Raw genomic sequence first — 20,010 nt, 5'->3', positions numbered from 1 at the left:
CACTCTCCTGAGGATAACACAGAGAGATAAAGAACGGATGTTGTTTGAACGCCAGCAAACATACACTGCAATGCTTTGCTGTACAATGATTCCCGAGTACGTGTTACTGGCCTGGAGTGGTAAAGTGTCCTACCATGGAGGACGCAATAAGGCTGCCCTCCCCAGAAACCTTTTGCAAAGGCTTAGGGAGTACATCCAGGAGAGCCGCGAATGCCAGGGCAAATTAATCCTTTCACATGCTTGCTTTTAAACCATGTATAGTATTTTAAAAGGTACACTCACCGGAGGTCCCTTCTCCACCTGCCGGGTCCAGGAGGCAGCCTTGGGTGGATTCGGGGGGTACTGGCCCCAGGTCCAGGGTGAGAAACAGTTCCTGGCTGTCGGGAAAACCGGTTTCTCCGTTTGCTTGCTGTGAGCTATCTACAACCTCATCATCATCATCATCTTCTTCGTCCCCAAAACCTGCTTCCGTGTTGCCTCCATCTCCATTGAAGGAGTCAAACAACACGGCTGGGCTAGTGGTGGCTGAACCCCGTAAAATGGCATGCAGCTCATCATAGAAGCGGCATGTTTGGGGCTCTGACCCGCAGCAGCCGTTCGCCTCTCTGGTTTTCTGGTAGGCTTGCCTCAGCTCCTTAAGTTTCACGTGGCACTGCTTCGGGTCCCTGTTATGGCCTCTGTCCTTCACCCTGGGAGATTTTGACAAAGGTTTTGGCATTTTGAAAACTGGAACGGAGTTCTGATAGCACGGATTCCTCTCCCCATACAGCGATCAGATCCCGTACCTCCCGTTCGGTCCATGCTGGAGCTCTTTTGCGATTCTGGGACTCCATCATGGTCACCTCTGCTGATGAGCTCTGCATGGTCACCTGCAGCTTGCCAGGCTGGCCAAACAGGAAATGAGATTCAAAAGTTCGCGGTTCTTTTCCTGTCTACCTGGCCAGTGCATCTGAGTTGAGAGTGCTGTCCAGAGCGGTCACAATGGAGCACTCTGGGATAGCTCCCGGAGGCCAATACCGTCGAATTGTGTCCACAGTACCCCAAATTCGACCCGGCAAGGCCGATTTAAGCGCTAATCAACTTGTCAGGGGTGGAGTAAGGAAATCGATTTTAAGAGCCCATTAAGTCGAAATGAAGGGCTTCATCGTGTGGACGGGTGCAGGTTTACATCGATTTAACGCTGCTAAATTCGACCTAAAGTCCTAGTGTAGACCAGGGCTAGAACTCACACCCATGTAAGGCACATTACCCCATTGTGTAGACAAACTCTTAGATGTAAAATGCCTCAGGGGCAGAGACCAGCTTTTCATTCTGAGTTTGTACCACTCCTAGCACAATGGGGTTCTGGTGCATGACTGGTCCACAAGACTGCAGCTGCCCCTTTAAGAATCACACCATTAGCCTACAGGGTGCTAAGCCACATTGGTAAAAGGGGATGGTTCTAAATGGCTCCTACAAGAGCTGCTTATTTCTATGTGGCTCCTTATGTATTACTGTCACATTCTGTAACGTCAAGTAAGTAGGTGAATATTCCTTATAGCCAAGGAGAGGCTAATTCTTTCAAAGCACAGTCAATCTTTCAAGAGTCAGGATGAACTATTATTTGCTTATGTCTATGAATATCGCAGGGCACCTCCCATGGAATCTATGTTCAACACTTTATCGAATGCAGCCTTTGGCACGGTCACTGCCACATGATGTGAGCCAGGCAAGTTTCAAAACATTCCCATAACATTGCATAGCCAGCCTGAAAATATCTCTGCCACTCTAGGGAGATGAGTGATCCCCTTGGAAAAGATTTCTGGAACTGTAAGCTAATGAATCACTAACAGCTTGGAAGTAGATGCTGTATGCTGCAAAAAAAGAAGTGTGTCTAGCGCTGCGGCCCTGAAGAAAATCTGTTGACAGCACTTCGGTAAATACTCCCAAAAAATCAAGTTGCTCAAGGAGGATGAGGTTATAAAGAGAGAAAACAAGTTTAGGACGTTCTCACACTGGTTCTCTTTATGCGATGCTGGTGGTGTAAGAGTCGGACCTCCTGTATCTCATACTGCAATGCAGGCTGTAGCTAAAAGGGAAAAAGGTCAAATGAGACAGAATGCAGGATGAAGCCTGGAAGAGGACAGTGGAGCAAAGGGAAACGCTGCTCAGAGTTTCAACAGTCTGTATGCAGAGGTGCTTCCTTCCTGGAGTACAGTGATCGGAATTGACTGCCTTCATATTTAAGTCTCTTGGAAGCTTGCAGAGATGAATACACTGCAGGAGTGTTTGGTCCCAATACATCAACCCTCTCTGCCAGGAAGCCTCCACAGGTTTTACATTATAGCTGGTGACAAGGAATGGTTGACCCTAAATGTGGAAATTCCAAGTGGTGGGGGAAAAAGTACATTCAGATTGGTGGGGAAGTGATGCAAACGAAGGAAACGCTGCATTCTGCTACCAAGTGAAAAAGGTCTTGGTCCAGGGGCAATCTCTTGAGTAAGATCAAGTGTTGCCAATGCTTGAGATAATTGGTGGCGAGGTGACAATCTCAGCTGTCATTTAGAAAAAAGTTTGTGGGGAGTGATAGTTACAGAAAAGAGCTTGAAATCATAACCCCTAAAGGTGCAAAACCCAGAAGGCAAAGAAAAGGACCCCATGTTGATTGTGGCTGGGTTTTTATTTGATCATGATTTTAAGCCAATCTCAGGATATTTGGGAGCTTGACTCATGGTTTGTTGGGGGGGGGGGTTGTTTGGTTTGGTTTTTGAATGCCTGGCATTGGCAGTATCAATCCCATTTCTAAGGAGTCTAAATGTAGAATAAAAAGAATGGGGGATTAGTTTCTGGCCACTAATATTGCTACCTTCCCAAACTGTTGAGAAGCCATGAACTACTGGTGGGAGGAGATGAAAGGACACACTCTCCTTATTTAAGTCAATTGTTTCAGATTCACCATTGGTGAAATTCACCCACCTCTAGAGACGTAAGGAGAGTAGCTGCCCCGGAATTGGTGGGGTTCTTCTTTTCCTCTGCACTGGCCTCGAGTAGGCCAGCACACAGAGGGAAGACTGAGCGAAGGAGAGGCTAAGGATTCCCAATTACACAACTCCTGTACCTAAAACCTCAGAAGGGCAGCAGTCTCTCTTTCAGCACATAGCCTGGAACAGCAGCTGTGGAAGGGCGGAGGGACGGGCGCATCCCTTCCCCCAGCCCCTTGGACACAGAAAGCATGTTCTGGCTTTGTGCGGGAGAGGGGAAATTCACTCTATACACAGAGAGTTCGCTGCATGACACTGCATCTAGCCTGGCACAAAATTCAGCGTGCAGCAAGAGACGTGCTGTGTGTCCTTTTGCTTCTGCTTTCTAAGATGCTAGAACAGGATGAAAGAGCTTGGAAAGAGACAATTTGGGGGGGGGGGGTGGAATCTGTAGTTACATTTTTTGTCCTACAGACCTCAAACTCCTTTACATCCATTTAACACACAACCCTATAGGTGAAGTCAGCACAAGCTCCATAGAAAGAATAGTCCCTACAGACAAGGCCTTTGCCTCCGTATTGATACTACTGATCCATGAAACCAGTTGCGGTAGAGATTGTATTTGAGATTCAGACCCCCAGTGCCCATCCATTAGCAAATGGACCAAGACCCAGCACAAGCACAACCATGAACTGGTAGTGTCTCTTGGACACTGTGGTCCTGAACTACATTCCAACCAGTGACCTGGAGAAAGCAGAGTCAGACCACCTTGTAGTTTGTTGTGCCATTTGCACACAATGGGTGTAACACACAAATCTGAATGTTTGTATGATGACCCAAAGAGCAAAGCAGTGGAGGCTGGGCCCAGTATCTCCTTATCACCGGTCCCCTGTGCTACCCAGTCTCTTGAGACAAAAATTCTAAGGAACGGCGCCTCATTTGTAGATCTCTCTACAGGATAAACTGCGATGGTTCATGTGACTAACCAATATTTCAGTTGTTTCTTGGCAATAGTAGAAAAGGTCAAATATATTTGAGCTCTGCTGTGTTCTCTCTCTTTTATTGGCACTTAAACTCTAGCACTGCAAGATGAATCAGATGAGTCACAAGCAAATACTGCAAAAACCTCAGTCTCAAAAGCAAATTAATAGTTTACAAGTTGCATGCCTTGATTTTAATTTGTTTTTAATACAGCCCAACTCCGGACAAAACTAAAAGCCTTGAAGAGAGGCAGTCACAGTGCTCAGCTTGCCAAAAGCCAGACATCTTTTCCAATTTCTCCTCTTTGAGCTTTAAGCTGGCCTTTCAGAAATGGCAGCCAAGGAAGGAAAGTGGGTTAGGTGAAGGACTGATTTACAAGTGAAGTTACTGGGTACAGGACACACAAATGGGGCCTTCAGGCCCAGACTCAAAGCAGACCCACTACACAACTCTAAAATAATCTGCTTTTCACTTCAACCACCTTAAAATGCCCACTGTACCTTGCATCACGGACCAGTAGGTCTGCTCCCCTCTTGAGAACCCAGCTCCCAAAGACTATGATCTCCCAACTGGCTCTGGTCCTTTCCCCACTTTTCACTTCCACCAGGGTTATATCTATTTATCATACGTGCTCTGTGTGGCACAAAAGCATGCCACTGCCTGATAGTCTCTTGGGTGGGCTAGTGATGGTCTCGCCACAGCAAGCCAGAGACCCCCTGGCTAATGACTGACAGATGGGGGCACACAGCATTAAAGGAACTGCAAGCTCCACCACCCCCTTTCTCAGTGAAGTCTGATTTAGCTTCTTATCCTATCCCCAACTTGTCCCTTCCTGTTCTCTCCTCCACTCCCTGCATCCCTGCCCTGCAGGGAGCTTATTTCCTCTGCAGTTGCAACAAGTTCTCCGAAGCATTGCTAGGGTGAGATTTATGCCCATGCACACAAAGGTTTCAAAGCAGCAGGCAGAGATAAATATTGTCCATTAACACATAGAGCAAATGGTAATGAAAAACACCAAACCATAATATATAGAAGTGAAAAAAAGTACATTCCTTCACTGGGCAGTTAATAAATGTTGGAAGCTAGGGAACAGACAGTTTATAAGGGATAAAATGTCCCGCCTCTATCATCCCTCAGTGCACGGATGCTTGCACGTAAAATCGCTGGGATAATGCACTGACGTTTCTCATTGCAAACTCAAGTTCAGATTTGGATCTACTCCCAGCACAAGTGAAATGAATCTGTTAGTGTAAACACATAAGGTAGACTCCCTGCTTGTTTCACTGGGATTTACCTGTATTAATTCACATACATCAGGGCCAGATTGCATCCTGTACTCCCATCTCAATATGCAACAGTGAGGTCCAGCAAGGATGAAAAGGGCTATTTTCCCACCTGCCAGTGGCCTCACCAAAATTACAAGGCATTCAATTCTACTTTGTTTTCTTGCTTTCTCCTTTCCGATTTGGTGTGTAAGAGTTTGATCTTCTTTCTCATATTCCCATGTCAACACAAGAAAAGGAACGTATATTCAACAACTATGTCAACAAGAAAATTACTACTAAATTACTATATTGGTACTCTTGACTTTTCAGGAGCTCAAGAACTTTAAACTGTTAATGGTATAGTCCAGGGATCGGCAATCTTTGGCACGCAGCCCGCCAGGGTAAGCCCCCTGGCGGGCCAGGTTGATTTGTTTACCTGCCGCGTCCACAGGTTTGGCTGATTGCGGCTCCCAGTGGGAGGCACATAAACAAACCGGCAGGTAAACAAACCGGCCTGGCCCACCAGGGGGCTTACCCTGGCAGGGCGCTTGCCAAAGGTTGCCGATCCCTGGTATATTCACAAGACTTAGCACAAAGTCTGGAGATTGCCTGCAAAATCCACTTTACTGTAGGTGCAGCCAAAATGCTAGAATAGTTTGGGAAAAAATAAAAAAGGTGAGTTTGAGCCACAAGGCTCAGATCTGAACTTTCCAAAGTTCCTGGGTATTTGGACTCAGGCTTTAGTTGGGGAACCATCTCTAACGTCTATACTTCCCAAAGAAAACGAGAGCAACTCCCATGAAATCTGTACTCACTTTTCTCCTTGCAAAGCTGCTGGTGTCTGTGGTAACAGGAAAAAAAGTCTTCAAATAATAGCAAATAGCATTTTGATCACAGTTACAATCAAAAACAAGACAGAAAAGCACGAGATTAAATCACTGTGATTTGTATTTGTGAACCAAAGGTCAGATTTGCCAGCCACATTAGCAAAATACTATTATTTGACCCTGAAGTAATTCTAGCAAATCTGCAGATTAGATACCAAAAATAACTAATAGCTGTACAACGTACTAGGAGAATCTGACTTTCCTCAAATATATCTGTTTTTCTTGCTGTACGGAGAACTCATCTTCCAAGTAAAATAGCAATACATTCCAAACATAGGGTCTGAGCCAAAGCCAAAGCCAAAGCTCAAGGAAGTCAGTGAAAGTCTTTCTACTGACTTCAGTGGACTTTTGGTCAAGTCTATCCCCACCTGACACATACACGGGATGAATTATTCCTTGCAAACAGGTCAGTTCTTCAGTTGTTAGGAGTGATGGAGATAGATTTTGAGGTTTAGTGTTGATAAGCACACAGAAGAACTCTCTGACCTTCCTGTGGCCTGCAAAATGAGGCAGAAAATTTAAAGATGATTTCTGATGCTTCTGGCTTCCAGTCAGGCTGGAGATAACACAAGGGCAGCTTCTCTTGTTGTATATTGGCACATCCACTTCAGATCCTCGCTGGAACCCATAAGTGCAGAGATACACAAAAATGAAAACTAGTGAAGAATAAAAGCCAGAAGAACAGCTTGGGTTGGGTTCAATTTGAGCTCTAGGCAAAGGATCAAGTCAGTCTCTACTTTATCCAGACTGGTTCAGCCATTCGTAATTAATGCATGTGTTTAGCTCCCATTAACAGTAATTAAGAAACTGGTTATATGTATTTGAAAGGAGGAAAAAAGGCACAAAATAAAACTTTTGAGAAGCAAATGCAAGCAAACTGAATCCTCATCTGAAACACACATCAGGCATAGGAAGAGATAAACATTTAAAGTGGCTGTTCTAAAATCTTTAGCTCTGAATTTTCCATGCCAGTCCACAAACTAACTACAAAAAAGGTCCTTGAATTTGAGTGCTAATCCCAGCTGTGACAGACACCTTCAGTGGCCTTGGGCAACTCACTTACACTCAGATATCATTTAGGTTATCACATTAGTTTGCTTATACCTAGAATAGCAGATCTCTAGGGTATCTGTGTGGTAATGACAAGGAAGAGTTCCCTTGTTAATAGCTCCTACTGTAAACCAAATGCAAAATGGCATCAACTGAATGGGTAATACTTTGGCCAATCAGGACTGATTATATTTTTTAAAAAGCATAGCAGACTTTTTAAAAAATTAGGACCTTAACTAGCTTCTGATTGACCTAGAAAGGGAATTTATTCTGGGCTTCAGTCAACCAGAAGTAATCTTTGGTCAGTACAATGAACTGTCACTACTGAATCAACATCCGGAAGTAAAAACGACAGCAGCCTACATCATTAGTCAACTAATATAATAGTGCTAAAGTCAATGGAACGGGCAGATGGCGAAGACAGTCTCCCACTTCAGAATAATGTTGCCCGTCACCTCGCAGCATTTATTTTATGGAAGTGAGGATACATTCATTGTCGTTTGCAAGGTGCCCAGATAGCATGGTAATAGGAGCCATATAAGTACGCCAGTAGATGCATAGTGGAAATATGTAATGTTGATAGTAATCGCGCTTTGTAAACACAGTGGGCCAGCGTCTCAGCTGGGGTAAATTGGTATTGCTCCGTTAATGACAGTGTAGTCAATGGAGTGATCCCACGTTACACCAGCTGAGAATCTGGCCCAGCATCATTAACAGAAATGGTTGTTGCTAAGTTTAAGAGACATGTGATGCTGAAAGTCACCTCCACTAAATAACAGCTTATTCGCAGATCATAGCTGTCTGCCCCCACCCTGTTCCGGATATAACGAGGGTGGCTATGAAAGTGACACCTGAAAGGCTGCCTCTCTTTTACACACTGCAATAATCAATATCCCTACTGTGCAGAATATTGAAATTCCTGTGTTGTTAGTTGACTGAACACATCCCACAAATAGAGTAAGTGGATTTAAAACTAAAGATTGTTCTGCTCTTTTCCTTTACTGTTGTTATTATTAAAGTGTCATGATTAGAACAGCAGCATAAAATAAAGATTTAGCACAGCAAACTAAGAGCATGTCAGACCACTATCCATCTCGTAACAGAAGCATTTCAGATATACATCCCCTCATTTATGATCATTATTAGGGTTCATTCTGACACCCTTGCTAACCCCGAGGAGCATCTTACTCCCTAGTAAGGTACTACTGAAAATGCATAAAGGGTGGTAGAATCCAGCCCTAGGAGTTTTTATATTCAAAACACCAAAATCTATACATTGACAGGTTAATAAGGCTCTTGGTATTCAAAAGGCAGAGTTTATGGAGTTCAGAGCATCAGCTAGTTCCATCAGTACATCAATTATGAGAACACAAGACATTTTAGGAAGAGAGAAAAGCCACTCGGACCCACACACTATCCAGCCCTCCGGTATTACTGTGATATAAATTTCCCCCTAGACAGACAGATGCCTGTTTCACAAATCTCATCCATTTACTTTAGCCACAGCCGTCAATCCCTCCCTTTTTCCTCACATATGTAAATTTCAAGGAGGACCTGTTTCAGCAGGTGCCACCTGTGTCTCTTTCGACACATGTAAGGCCATAGATTCTGTCTCTGCAAGCAGCTAACCGTGGTTACATTTGGCTAGTAGTCTAGCCAAATCAACCAAAACTACAGCTGAAAATTCGGACCACACTGGGCAGAAGAGTCAAAAAGGCCCCCATTTCTCATTACGCGGCTCCTCTGAACTTCCAGGTTTTTGACTCAGCAAAACCCCAGCCATGGAAATAACAAATGTAATTTGATGGGAAATGCCTGTCAAATCCTGATGGCTGAGCCTGTCCCATTGTGCTTAGACACAGATGCTTAGGATTTCCTGCTTCATCAGTGAAACGGCCGTGATATGTCCAGCTTTCAGAGCTCCAGATATAGTGGTGCATGGTTCAAAAAGATCTTAGTTCCCATGGTTTATTTTATCCATTGATAAAATGTGTTCCTTAGGGCCATCTAGAGGGGCTGCCTCTGGGGAAATTGTTAAGTTTGTCTCATGAGGCAGGAGGGGAAGCATTCAGATCCAGGAAAGACACTGGTCCTGCTCAAGCTGGCGTGAGAATGCTGATCAAGAGCCCCATTTCTTCTGGGGAAACTGTTACTAATGCTAGACTCTGGGACTATGTGTGCAACTATTGCGTTTCAAAGATTGCTGTCGTACGCTGGGAAAGTCGAAATCATCAGTCTGCTGAGGGGGGAAAAGCAAGCTTGACAAACAGTAAGTCTTGAACTCTACAGCATTCCCCGCGTGTGTTATTGTAGCCAGCAATGTACATTTATATACAATGAGCCAGATTCTCAGCGGATGCACGGTCGCATAGCTCCTCAGGGGATCTATGCCCGTTTCACCATCAGAGAATCTTGGCCCCACGCATGTGGGCAGTGATTTTCATGGCAGTGAAAGCTCTAGTTAAGGTGACATCAGGACACTGAATTTTCATGCACTCGTAACATTTGTAAAAATTCCCCTGGGGGCTCAATATCCTCCACCTCAGAGAGGTCTTTTGTATTCTGAAAGTTTGATCAAAATCCCTTCTGACATGTTTAAATTATGCAAAGGTGATGTAAAGCAAAGGGTAATTGTGTATAAATCAGCCAGCCTGATATTTTCCACAATTTCAGTAAATTGCCTTTGTATTCATGCATATTACAAACAGCTGAACATTACACTATAAAGACCCCCAATCCTGTAAGTTGTTCCACAATGCCCGATCTCTCCTCTTGCGCAGGTCCCACATCAATGGGATTTATCTACCTAGGAGAACTTGCAGGACTGGGGCCACTAGTTTCCAGCTTTCCAAGTCCTCACTAGAACTAGCATGATCATTCTTTTGCACAATAAACAGCTAAAAGCTTTAAGAAATCTAATTTCTCTCTCTGCTCATGCTTGCCAGCAGGTATCTCTCAGATACCCTTAGAGTTCAAAATAATTTCCCCACCCCCCACTTTAATGCCTCACCCTATTTGAAACCCCTTAAAGCTGTTCTGAGGACTGTTTCTAAGAAAATTAATAGTGCAAAATAGAATTGAATATTTGATATGGTAATGGGGGACATGAGTTCACTCCACAAGAAAAGGAATAAGGTTTTCTGAGCAATCAGATCATTTTGCTAGAAGAGATAACACAATCCATACCACAAGTCTACGCTATTATCTCCACAGTAGGCTAAAGTCTGATGACACTGTCAATCAATGGTGCTTCATGGAACAGAACAGAATTTGGTGCCTAACAAGGGAACCAATAATCTTGTAATTATGTTCTTTTTATGTGGCATCTAGTGTCCTATGACCTCTATCCACTAACAACATTATGGTGGAAGGACAACTAAAGTGACCTGAAATCAGACCACGGGACAGCTAGCTATATGCTTAGGAATGAGTTCCCCTCTTAGTTGCGCAGGTGACACACTGTGTTCACTGGAGTTGCAGTGATGTAAATGAAAAGAGAATTTGGCCATTAGCATTTATCATGGTGAAGTGGGGGTGGAGGAAATCAGAAGAGGAAAGCTATTATCCTAGCATTTCTGCTTCAAATCCTAGCCTAGGGGAAGAACCCTGAAGAAAAACACACATGTCTCACGCTGGCCTAACAGTTCTAAGGCCTGAAGCCAAAATCCTGACCACAAGAGGGTTGCCTCCAGCTGCTGAAGACAAGAAATGCATAAATGAAAAAAATCAGTGCTTTGACAGGGGAAAAGATTATACCATCACACTTCTGTTTTCTTCCTCTGTCTTCACATGTTAGAGGGAAGAGAGCCAACTTGTCTGGGTAGTTATAGACATTCCTGTACAGGGCTGGCCTTACCATGAGGCGAACTGAGGCGGCCGCCTCAGGTGCCAGACTGTGCGGGGCACCGCTAGGACCCAGGGTGTAGAAAGTCGTGTCTGCTGCTGGTGCATCTGGATTCTCTGCTCGAGATGCACGGAGATGGGGGAGCGCTGTGCTGGAGGAAGGAGGGCACAAGAGACAGAACAGGCAGGCAGGAGAAAAGGTCAGAGGGAATAACAGAAAGCAGCAGGAGCTGCAGGGAGAGAGAGAAGGAGCCTCTTATGTACCTCTCTAGCACCCCCAGGAGCCTGGACTGATTAACACCAGCTTCGCAGGGAGCGTCCAGTTTCCTGCTGCTTCCCTGAACCCACTTGAGGAGAACAGGCAGTCAGCTGAAATAGTAGGAGCCAGTTGGGCCCTTAAGACGCTGATAGCTTCCCTCGCTCAGGCCCTGCTACCAGCCTGCTTATTTGTCCCCTTCAACTGAGTGTGGAGAGCCACTATAGCTGGCACAGAACAGCAGTCATGAGTGAAAGAAGAAAACTCCCCTCTGGGGCAGCATTCAGAAAAAGAAAGAGAGCAAAGGAAGCTTTTCTATCTAAGCAGGAAGGAGCTCTCCTGAGATACATAGACACAAATGTTCACGGTGAGCCTTCCGGTCCCAGTGAGGATGTGAGTGGTGAGGAGATGCCTGATCTTCCAGTTAGTCAGAGTGCAGGTGACCTGGCAGCTACTGCAGCATCCATATCTCCATCTCAAGTGGATGTAACCATGCACATTCCTGAAGAAAAGTGTAGATCAGAGAAGAGTGTGGTGGAGGCGCAAGAAACAGCTGCTGCTGAGTTTAGTTCCTTCAGTCCAGATGATCCAGGACTGTGCACCAATTGAGCAGCAGCCCGAGGGACTTCCTTGTACTGCATGGGCCACAGCAAGTGAAAAACTTCATGTTCCCCAAAGACAATGAAAATAGACGTTTCCATCCAACCCATTACTGGCGTGAAATCCCCAATGGTGACAAAGTAGAGAGGCCATGGCTTATGTACTCAAAAACCCAGAATGCTGCATACTGTTTTTGTTGCAAACTCTTCCAGTCTAATGTTCCAGCCACATTGGGTTCTAAAGGAACAAAGGACTGGAAAAATCTGGCTAGAAATCTGGCATGCCATGAGAAGGCAGCAAATCACCAGAGCGCATTCCATAGGCGGAAAGAGCTTGAAATGAGACTAAGGTTAAAGGCCACCATAGATGATCAGCATCAAGAGAAGATTGCATCAGAGTCTCTTTACTGGCAAAATGTTCTGAAAAGGCTCATTGCCATTGTGAGAATGCTTGCTACCCAAAACCTAGCACTGTGTGGCACTACAGATCAGCCGTATGTGCCAAACAATGGAAACTTCCTTAAAATTGTGGAGCTGATGGCTGAGTTTGATGCTGGACTCCAGGAGCATCTAAGAGTCGTCACCACCCAAGAAATGTACACACACCACTACCTCGGAAAAACAATTCAAAATGAGATCATACCGTTACTGGCAACAAAAGTCAAACAGAAGATTGTGGCAGATCTGAAGTCAACAAGATATTACTCTGTTATTCTGGACTGCACACCTGACATCAGCCATATGGAACAAATGACTTTAATGGTGCGTTTTGCAACAACAAGAGACCCTAGTGAAAATGTCCCTGCAATGGTGACTGTCAGAGAGCATTTTCTAGAATTTATTGACATTGATGATACTACAGGAGCTGGTATGACAAATGTGCTTCATAAAAAGCTGGAAGATATGGGAATTGCGACAACTGTCATGAGAGGTCAGGGCTACGATAATGGTGGCAACATGAGAGGAAAGAACAGAGGAGTGCAGACACAGATCCAAGAGTTAAACCCTCGAGCTTTTTTTGTCCCATGCAGTTCTCATTCATTGAACTTGGTGGTCAGTGATGCAGCATCAGCTTCTAGTGAGGCTGCTGAATTTTTTTATGTAATTCAAAGCATCAATGTATTTTTCTCTGCTTCAACTCATCGATGGCAAATTTTGAAGCAACATCTGGGAACATCCTCTCTGACACTGAAACCACTGAGTGCCACATGATGGGAAAGTCGAGTGGAGGCAATAAAGCCTATCAAACACCAAATTGGGAAGATAGATGATGCCATAGTTGCCATTATGGAGGTTAATGCTATCACAGGAACTGTTCATGGGAGAACAGTGGCAGAGGGAAATGGAATCACCAGACACATACATAACTTCAAATTTCTGTGTGGCTTAGTGTTGTTGCATGACATACTGTTTGAAATAAATGTTGTAAGCAAGAGACTCCAAGGTGTTGACCAGGATATATCTGGAGCAATGGAACAACTGGACAAAGCAAAGTCATACCTACAGTCTTACCGGTCAGATGAGGGATTTCAAAACATTCTGAGGAGTGCACAGAAGTTGGCAGAGGAACTTCACACTGAAGCTATTTTCCCACCCATTCAAGAATACAAGAGTCACTGAAGAAGAAGACATTTTGATGACGAGGTACAGGATAATCCCATAAGAAACCCCAAACAACAATTCAAAGCTGAATTCTTTAACCAGGTGCTAGATTGTTCAATACAGTCAGTTGAAGAACGTTTCACGCAGCTCAAAGAACACAGCGGTATATCTGGGATGTTGTATGATATTCCAAAACTCCTCACTATACCTGAAGAAGACCTACACCAGCAATGCAGGGCGCTAGAGACAGTGTTGATACATGGTGACATGCACGATATTGATGTGAGTGATTTAGGTGATGAACTGAAAGCCCTTTCAAGATACATTTCCGCAGGATCAACTCCAAAGGCTGTTCTGGAATATATGTGCACAAATAAGATGACCACCCTCTTTCCAAATGCTTTTGTTGCTCTGCGCATACTTCTAACACTTCCTGTAACAGTTGCTAGTGGAGAACGCAGCTTCTCCAAGCTGAAGTTAATAAAAACACATCTACGCTCAACAATGACACAGGAGAGGCTGGTCGGCCTTGCAACCACCTCAATAGAGCATGAGCTGGCCCAGACTGTGGGCCTTCAGCAGGAAGCAGTTCAAATCTTTGCAACCAAGAAGGCAGGGAAAGCATCACTTTGATTATTCAAACAGATAAAAATGCCAGTGTTTACTTTGCAGACAAGAAAAGTTACATTTGCTGTTCAGGCGTTTGAAAGTTAAGGGTTACTTTTTTGAACAAGGCATTTTAAGTTGTTAGTTCTCCTTTATGGGGTAGGTAGCAGAGCAGTACCATGAGAGGAGAAGAACAGGAAGAAGGCAGAATTGAGACCTTTCAAAGTTTTGGCCCAAGCGAGTGGGCATGGGGGCATCATTTGAGCTCCCTGTCTCAGGTGCCAAAATGTTGTGGGCCGGCCCTGTTCCTCTAGCTATCTGCACAACATTAAAAGCTCCTGTTGCTTCCGTGGGGCAGCAGTCACTAGAGACTCCTTTCCAGTGTATTTTGTTTCTTATTTGACAAATCAAAATTACTCCAATATTCATTATGCAGTGAGAGGTTGTAAAGTCACCTGTTGTTTGCCACACCAAAAGCGCTATGCACAATAGGACTTAGGTGAAAACTAATTTCATCGTCTTATCAATGCCACTAAACCCTTGAATAAACTAGATATATCTCAAACATCTTGCAGAGAAGGAAAGTATGATCCAGCAATATTTTCTGTGCTCTGCTACAGCTGTGCCATTTACGACACTGCAGATAACACTGTAGCAGCATTTCGATTATCAACTGCCACACCATCTCTGCCTGTGATTATTTCAGATCTCACATGGCCAGAATTGTTGGGTCTGGTCAGATCCTGTGCAAGGGACCTCTAAGCAAAACCCAGAGTTGCTGCGGGTAGCATCATTGATGATTCAGCAGGGGGCATGCTTCCATTTGAGCCAGTATTAAACCAGTGCCACAGCATGATGCTACAAGGCACTGTATTATTTTGAGGTACCATTGTCTGAGTGAGATGTTAAAGATTCGTTGGCGCTGTCCACAGAAGCAGGGGTGTTATCCCCCTGGGTCAAGTTCACAACACATATAAGCAGGTACAACTCCACTGATTTAAAAAAAATAATCCAGATAACATTTGGCATGGAAGAACAAGGCCTTTTTATAAAGTGACATTTGAAGAAAATTGTCCAATCATTATTGTGCTATAGCATGCAAAAGTAAAGTACTCAGCGAGTAATTCAGGGTTAAAGTTCCAATTACAACTACACGACACATACATTTCTCTATGTAGGCCTCTGAAATTATAAGTAACCCTAATTATGCCATCAAATCAGATGCAATAATAAGACAAGAAGGAAGGAGACTAAAACTTGAGCAAAATCTTTAAAGTTATTTCAACAGAGTTTCTGTGTGCGAATGAGATTCTTCTTTTTCCTGCAGCTGCTAAATTTCCAGTGCTTTTCAGATATTACTTTTAACTTTCATGCTGTGCATGGAGCCCTCTTCTGGAGAAATTTGAAAAATAAAGGACAGCTGAATAATTCTTACACCTGTATTGGTGTGTATGTATGAAGGATGTGTTCTGGAACTAGCTATTCAATATATATATTGATAACTAACTGATAACAATACATGCAGATATCACAGTGATTCCAAAAATTCTCAAACACTGTAGCTTCCTTATATTGTAAGCTATAGCAGAACAATTATCTATATAGCCTACTGACAGCCATTTGATGGTACTATTGGTTTCAAATTGATGATAAACTTGGATTCAATTGTCCATATTTCAATGTAGTACATAGATATGCCGAAGCAACCCCTTTGAAGAATTATATTTTCCTACAAATAAAACTTTTGTATGAAATTAAGTTTTCTATGAAGGGAGAACTATTTAGAGATCTATAGGTATTTACTCCCTATTGTATTTTTTATGATTAAATGCACAGATGCAAGTTACCAGCAAACCTTCCAAACTTTCACTGTTAGCTTCAGATTGATTAAATTGTACAGTGCACGTATCCCTGCAAAATCTTAAAGATTACCATGAACTGATGGGCTCCCAAGAATATGTCCTCCTTAGCCACTCAGATTGAGATACTGAAGAACAGACTTCCTCCATCAAATTATGAAAGACATAAATGACAGTAAAACAATCCCATCAAGTAGACTAAGTCTTTTGGATAGCAAATTAAAATCCAGTGATCAATCACCTTCCTAATATAGGTTAACCCTCACCAAACAAACCAACTCATAAAGTACACTTGGCTAATGAGGATGATGGTATAATGTCTGGAAAATTGCCTTTTAGCCTGCACTTGTCAACCACTGACTATTTTAAAATGTCAGTTTCTGTTTTAAAAGACTGATTTTCTTTTATTAATTACTTTTGACCTGAAAAAATAAAAATATAAAACTTTCATCTCTGCACATTTAATACTCGCATGGCCGGTAATGTACTCTGCAGAGTATAGATTTGCTTTGTTTTCCCTCCCCCAAATGTATCCCTTGTTGTTTTGAAAGTGAATTATGCTTTTCCTCCACTGTCCCCCAAAAGTATTGCATTTACTGATGTTTATTATTTAGAAATCAGCTTATCAGGATTGATTTTTGCTAGTTCCACTAGCATGAGGTTATAGAAGTAGCTGTTGCTACTGCTGGGAGGAGAAAAAAAACACCTAACAAAAATGTGTAACAAACACTACCACTGCCAGATGGCTACATTTGTTTAATATGTTGTTTCTCCCATTCTTCTGTTTACTCCTCCTGTCACATGAAAGTTCTGTGTGCGCATTGAGTCTAAGAGGATAGCTGTACAGCTTTTGAATAATTCCCCTTTGCCCTCCCCCCGTCTGTGTCTCACCAACAATTAACATTTTACCCTGACTATATTCAACAAAACAGGTTTATTTATGTACACTTTCCTATTACCAATTGAACTCATTTCCTAATGAATTCACTTGCTGACATTCTGTGGTGGTTGTTTTTTTAATCAAGTACATTTAAAAAAAAATCACTAAGTAGACTGCCTGCTAAATCTTCCCATCCTGATAGGAGAGGATGGATCACAGTTTGAACACCCTTCAACCCTGGGCATTATGAAACACTAAGAACTCACTCCTGCATTATGCTCAGCACTCTGGCCCCAACTCAGCCAGTCACTTAAGCAGCTACTAACGTAAGCGTGTGAGCAGCCCCAGTGACTTCAGAGGGGCTACTTGCATGCTTAAAGTTAAGCACGTGCAAAAGCGGTTTGCAGGATCAGGTGTTCAGCACCTTGCAGGATTGGGCACTAACAGACTATGAAGTGCTTGGCCGACTCTAAAATGCAAGCTGCTTTCTCAACAGGCCATTGGTGGAGTGTGATTGAAAGGGTGCCTTCCTGTTGCTTCTTGACAAAAGAGGAATGTTTGAAGAAGACCGGAAGCCTGAGCTGACTAATTTGATGCACTGAAAAACACACAAGATGGAAAAGAGCCTGAAGTCACGGAGAAAGCAGGGTGAAATGCAGTGGAGAGGGCAGTCCTCAAGTCTTGGGTGAGGGGGTCAGCTTAGTGCATGCGCCAGGTTCCCACTGTGGCGTTGGGTGTTCCCAGACTGCACCCTCTCTGGTTAGCACCTGTTCTCTCCATGCTTCAGCCTTTGTTGGCAGCTGACCTTGCCCAGCTGCCTGCATGTTCAGTCGCAGCCAGCCCTTGAATCTCAGCCCATTCTTGCAGCTTCTCCAACCTGATGCCCACGCGGGCACTGCCAGCCAGTCCCAGAGCCTCAGGCCATGCCAGTCGCAGGCAGCAGCATGCCCATTCTCCCATATGTGCTGCCTCAGCTAGCAGCTCAGCTCGCCTGGCCCCCTGCCCATTTTCATGCCCACCCAGGCAGCCCATAGAGCCTCAGTCTACGCTGCTAGCTCTGTTTATGTGGCCTCCCATATACACATCCCCAGCGTGTGCAATCCTAATGCTCCCATCACTGCAGTATTTGGGCCCCATGGACGTGACCTAGAACAGCAGCATTTACACACAACTTATAGAGAACCAGACTCTGCACCATCCCTCATTTTCTGTTGCTCCCTTTAAGGGGGACTATGCTTAGTGCACAGGCAGTCGAACCCACCCATCCGCTCCCTCAAGACACCAATTCGCACTCTGTACCATAGTTTCACCAGCCACCCACAGGCAGGTTGCACTGGCAGCCAAGCATGCCCACTCCTGAGCCACAGCCCACATGCACGCCATTCATCCAGCTGCCTTCTGCTCACAGACCCTCAGCCTGCCTCCCCTCAGCAGCAAAGCTTCCCCTGCACGAGCCCGCACCATTCTCCCTCAGTCTGTAAAAGGAAGCTTCAAATCCGTTTAGAGACTGCAGATGCACACAGAGACTCAGCCTCCCGAGCATTAGCAGTCCAGAACGCCCCGGGCTCCTACGGGTTAACAAAGCTGTTCGAGCCCCAAGTCAAAAAGGAATTAACTTTTATCTCAAGGGGAGCCGGCGATGCTTTCCCTCAGTGGGAGTTTACAGAGCTACTAGGACAAAATATGTAAGTGTTTCACACCGGACACCAATAAAGAAACCTCAGACATCACACGGTGCTTTCAAAACTAAACGTATAAAGGGGGTATCGGGGGGGAGGGGGAAAGAAACCAAAGGTAGAGAGAAGGAAGAACCCAGCTAGTTCCTCTGCTTTGAGTGACAGAAGCAGCAGGACTGGAGCAGCCCCCTGGGTTTCAAGGCTGGGTGTTTTTTCTGCTTTCTGGCAGAAGGGATCTATTACAGTTAATAAGAGGAAAGGCTACATAGCAAGTCACTCACATCGAGTACTATACATGTCAAGAGGGTGGAGGGGGGAGCTTCTGCATGCTTTGATTTTTTTTTTTCCCTCCACATCTTTTTTCTAAAAAGCAATAAATAAGGTGAGCTAACAGACCCTTCTAACCAGCACAAGCCACAGAGGAAAGAGGCATATCAAAGTTGCAGGATTTGATATGACAAAATATTGCTGCTGCTACTGAATACACTTCAAAGATCACACACACACACACACACACACCCTAAAAGGGAAACATTATTACATATCGCAGAGCAAATTCGTTATAATTGTAAGTCAGGGAGGTACGAGATTCTACATTCTTGGCAACTGCCTTATAACAGAGAGCTTGCGTCCTTCAACAGTAATTCAAGCAATGTCTAATGACTCCGAAATCAGACCTGAATCACAAATACTTCCAAATCCAAATGCAGAAGAGAGAAGATGAATGAAAGCAAGAAAAAAAAACCATCCCATTTCTTACCTGGGATAGTAGAAAGGGCAGAGTAAGTTGAGTTTTGTGCTGCATTTTGCCAGACTAGAAGATACCGGAGGCTTTTTCATTCATGCACTCGGCTGCACTGAGCATATTTTCACTGTGAAACAGCCTTTGAGAAGAGACTCTGCCTTGAGAGCCAGCCAACTTCCCAAATAGATCAGCAGCATCATCACTAAAGCATTGGATAGAGTCTGATGACCAGAACCAATAGCTTTACAAGGATGATTTCTTCACAAAGCATCCCCATTTTGCATCACACATATTGGGCAAGCACCTTTCACAAACACAGCACCTTTAGAAAGCATTTGGCTTTGGCGAATTTGTGTGTTTAGTTTCAGTCTTACAAATCATGCTTTATGGATTTCATTAGTATTTGCTCTTTCAGAGAATGGAATTGCACAGGGGGAAATAACAGCAACTCAGATCACCGGGGCAAAGAGATTCTCTTTATTAAAATGTTAATAAGGTGTGCTTTATTTTCAATAAATCAAAAAAATGACCGCTGCAGCTTTAGTTACTTGCAAGCCCTGGAAAAGCCATATAGTGGAGTTTTTCAGTGCAGCAGAAATCCTGATTATATTTTGTGTTTTCCCTCCATCTCACAAATCACAACAAGGACAGATCAATTCTAGCCTGCAAGAAAAAAAATCCATCATAGGGCGATAGATTTTATTAACTGCTCAGGTAATGGGCGGACTGGCTTTCGACTCAATGAACTTGAATCTAAGACTAAGTTTCTCAAGTATGTGTCCTTCAATTATGGGAACTTTT

General features: G+C 43.9%; 1 protein-coding gene across 3 annotated transcripts in view; it reads right to left on the bottom strand.

Moving 5' to 3' along the window:
- The window catches only part of CDH13 (cadherin 13), a 761,603-nt gene extending 742,187 nt beyond the window's left edge, over nucleotides 1-19,416 (bottom strand). The window contains exon 1 of one of the 3 annotated variants that reach the window (XM_007059271.4): nucleotides 19,225-19,416. In XM_007059271.4, coding sequence (XP_007059333.2) covers nucleotides 19,225-19,269 — 45 coding nt within the window. In that variant the 5' untranslated portion in view covers nucleotides 19,270-19,416. The remainder of the gene's footprint in view (nucleotides 1-19,224) is intronic. The other 2 variants (XM_027821724.3, XM_043526212.1) reach the window with 2 other exon arrangements.
- Nucleotides 19,417-20,010: the final 594 nt, after the last annotated feature.

The sequence above is a fragment of the Chelonia mydas genome, chromosome 12 (genome assembly GCF_015237465.2).
Source record: "Chelonia mydas isolate rCheMyd1 chromosome 12, rCheMyd1.pri.v2, whole genome shotgun sequence".
NCBI lineage: Eukaryota > Metazoa > Chordata > Testudines > Cheloniidae > Chelonia > Chelonia mydas.
Note: the sequence above shows the minus strand (reverse complement) of the source record. Positions and strands in the feature narration are given on the sequence as shown.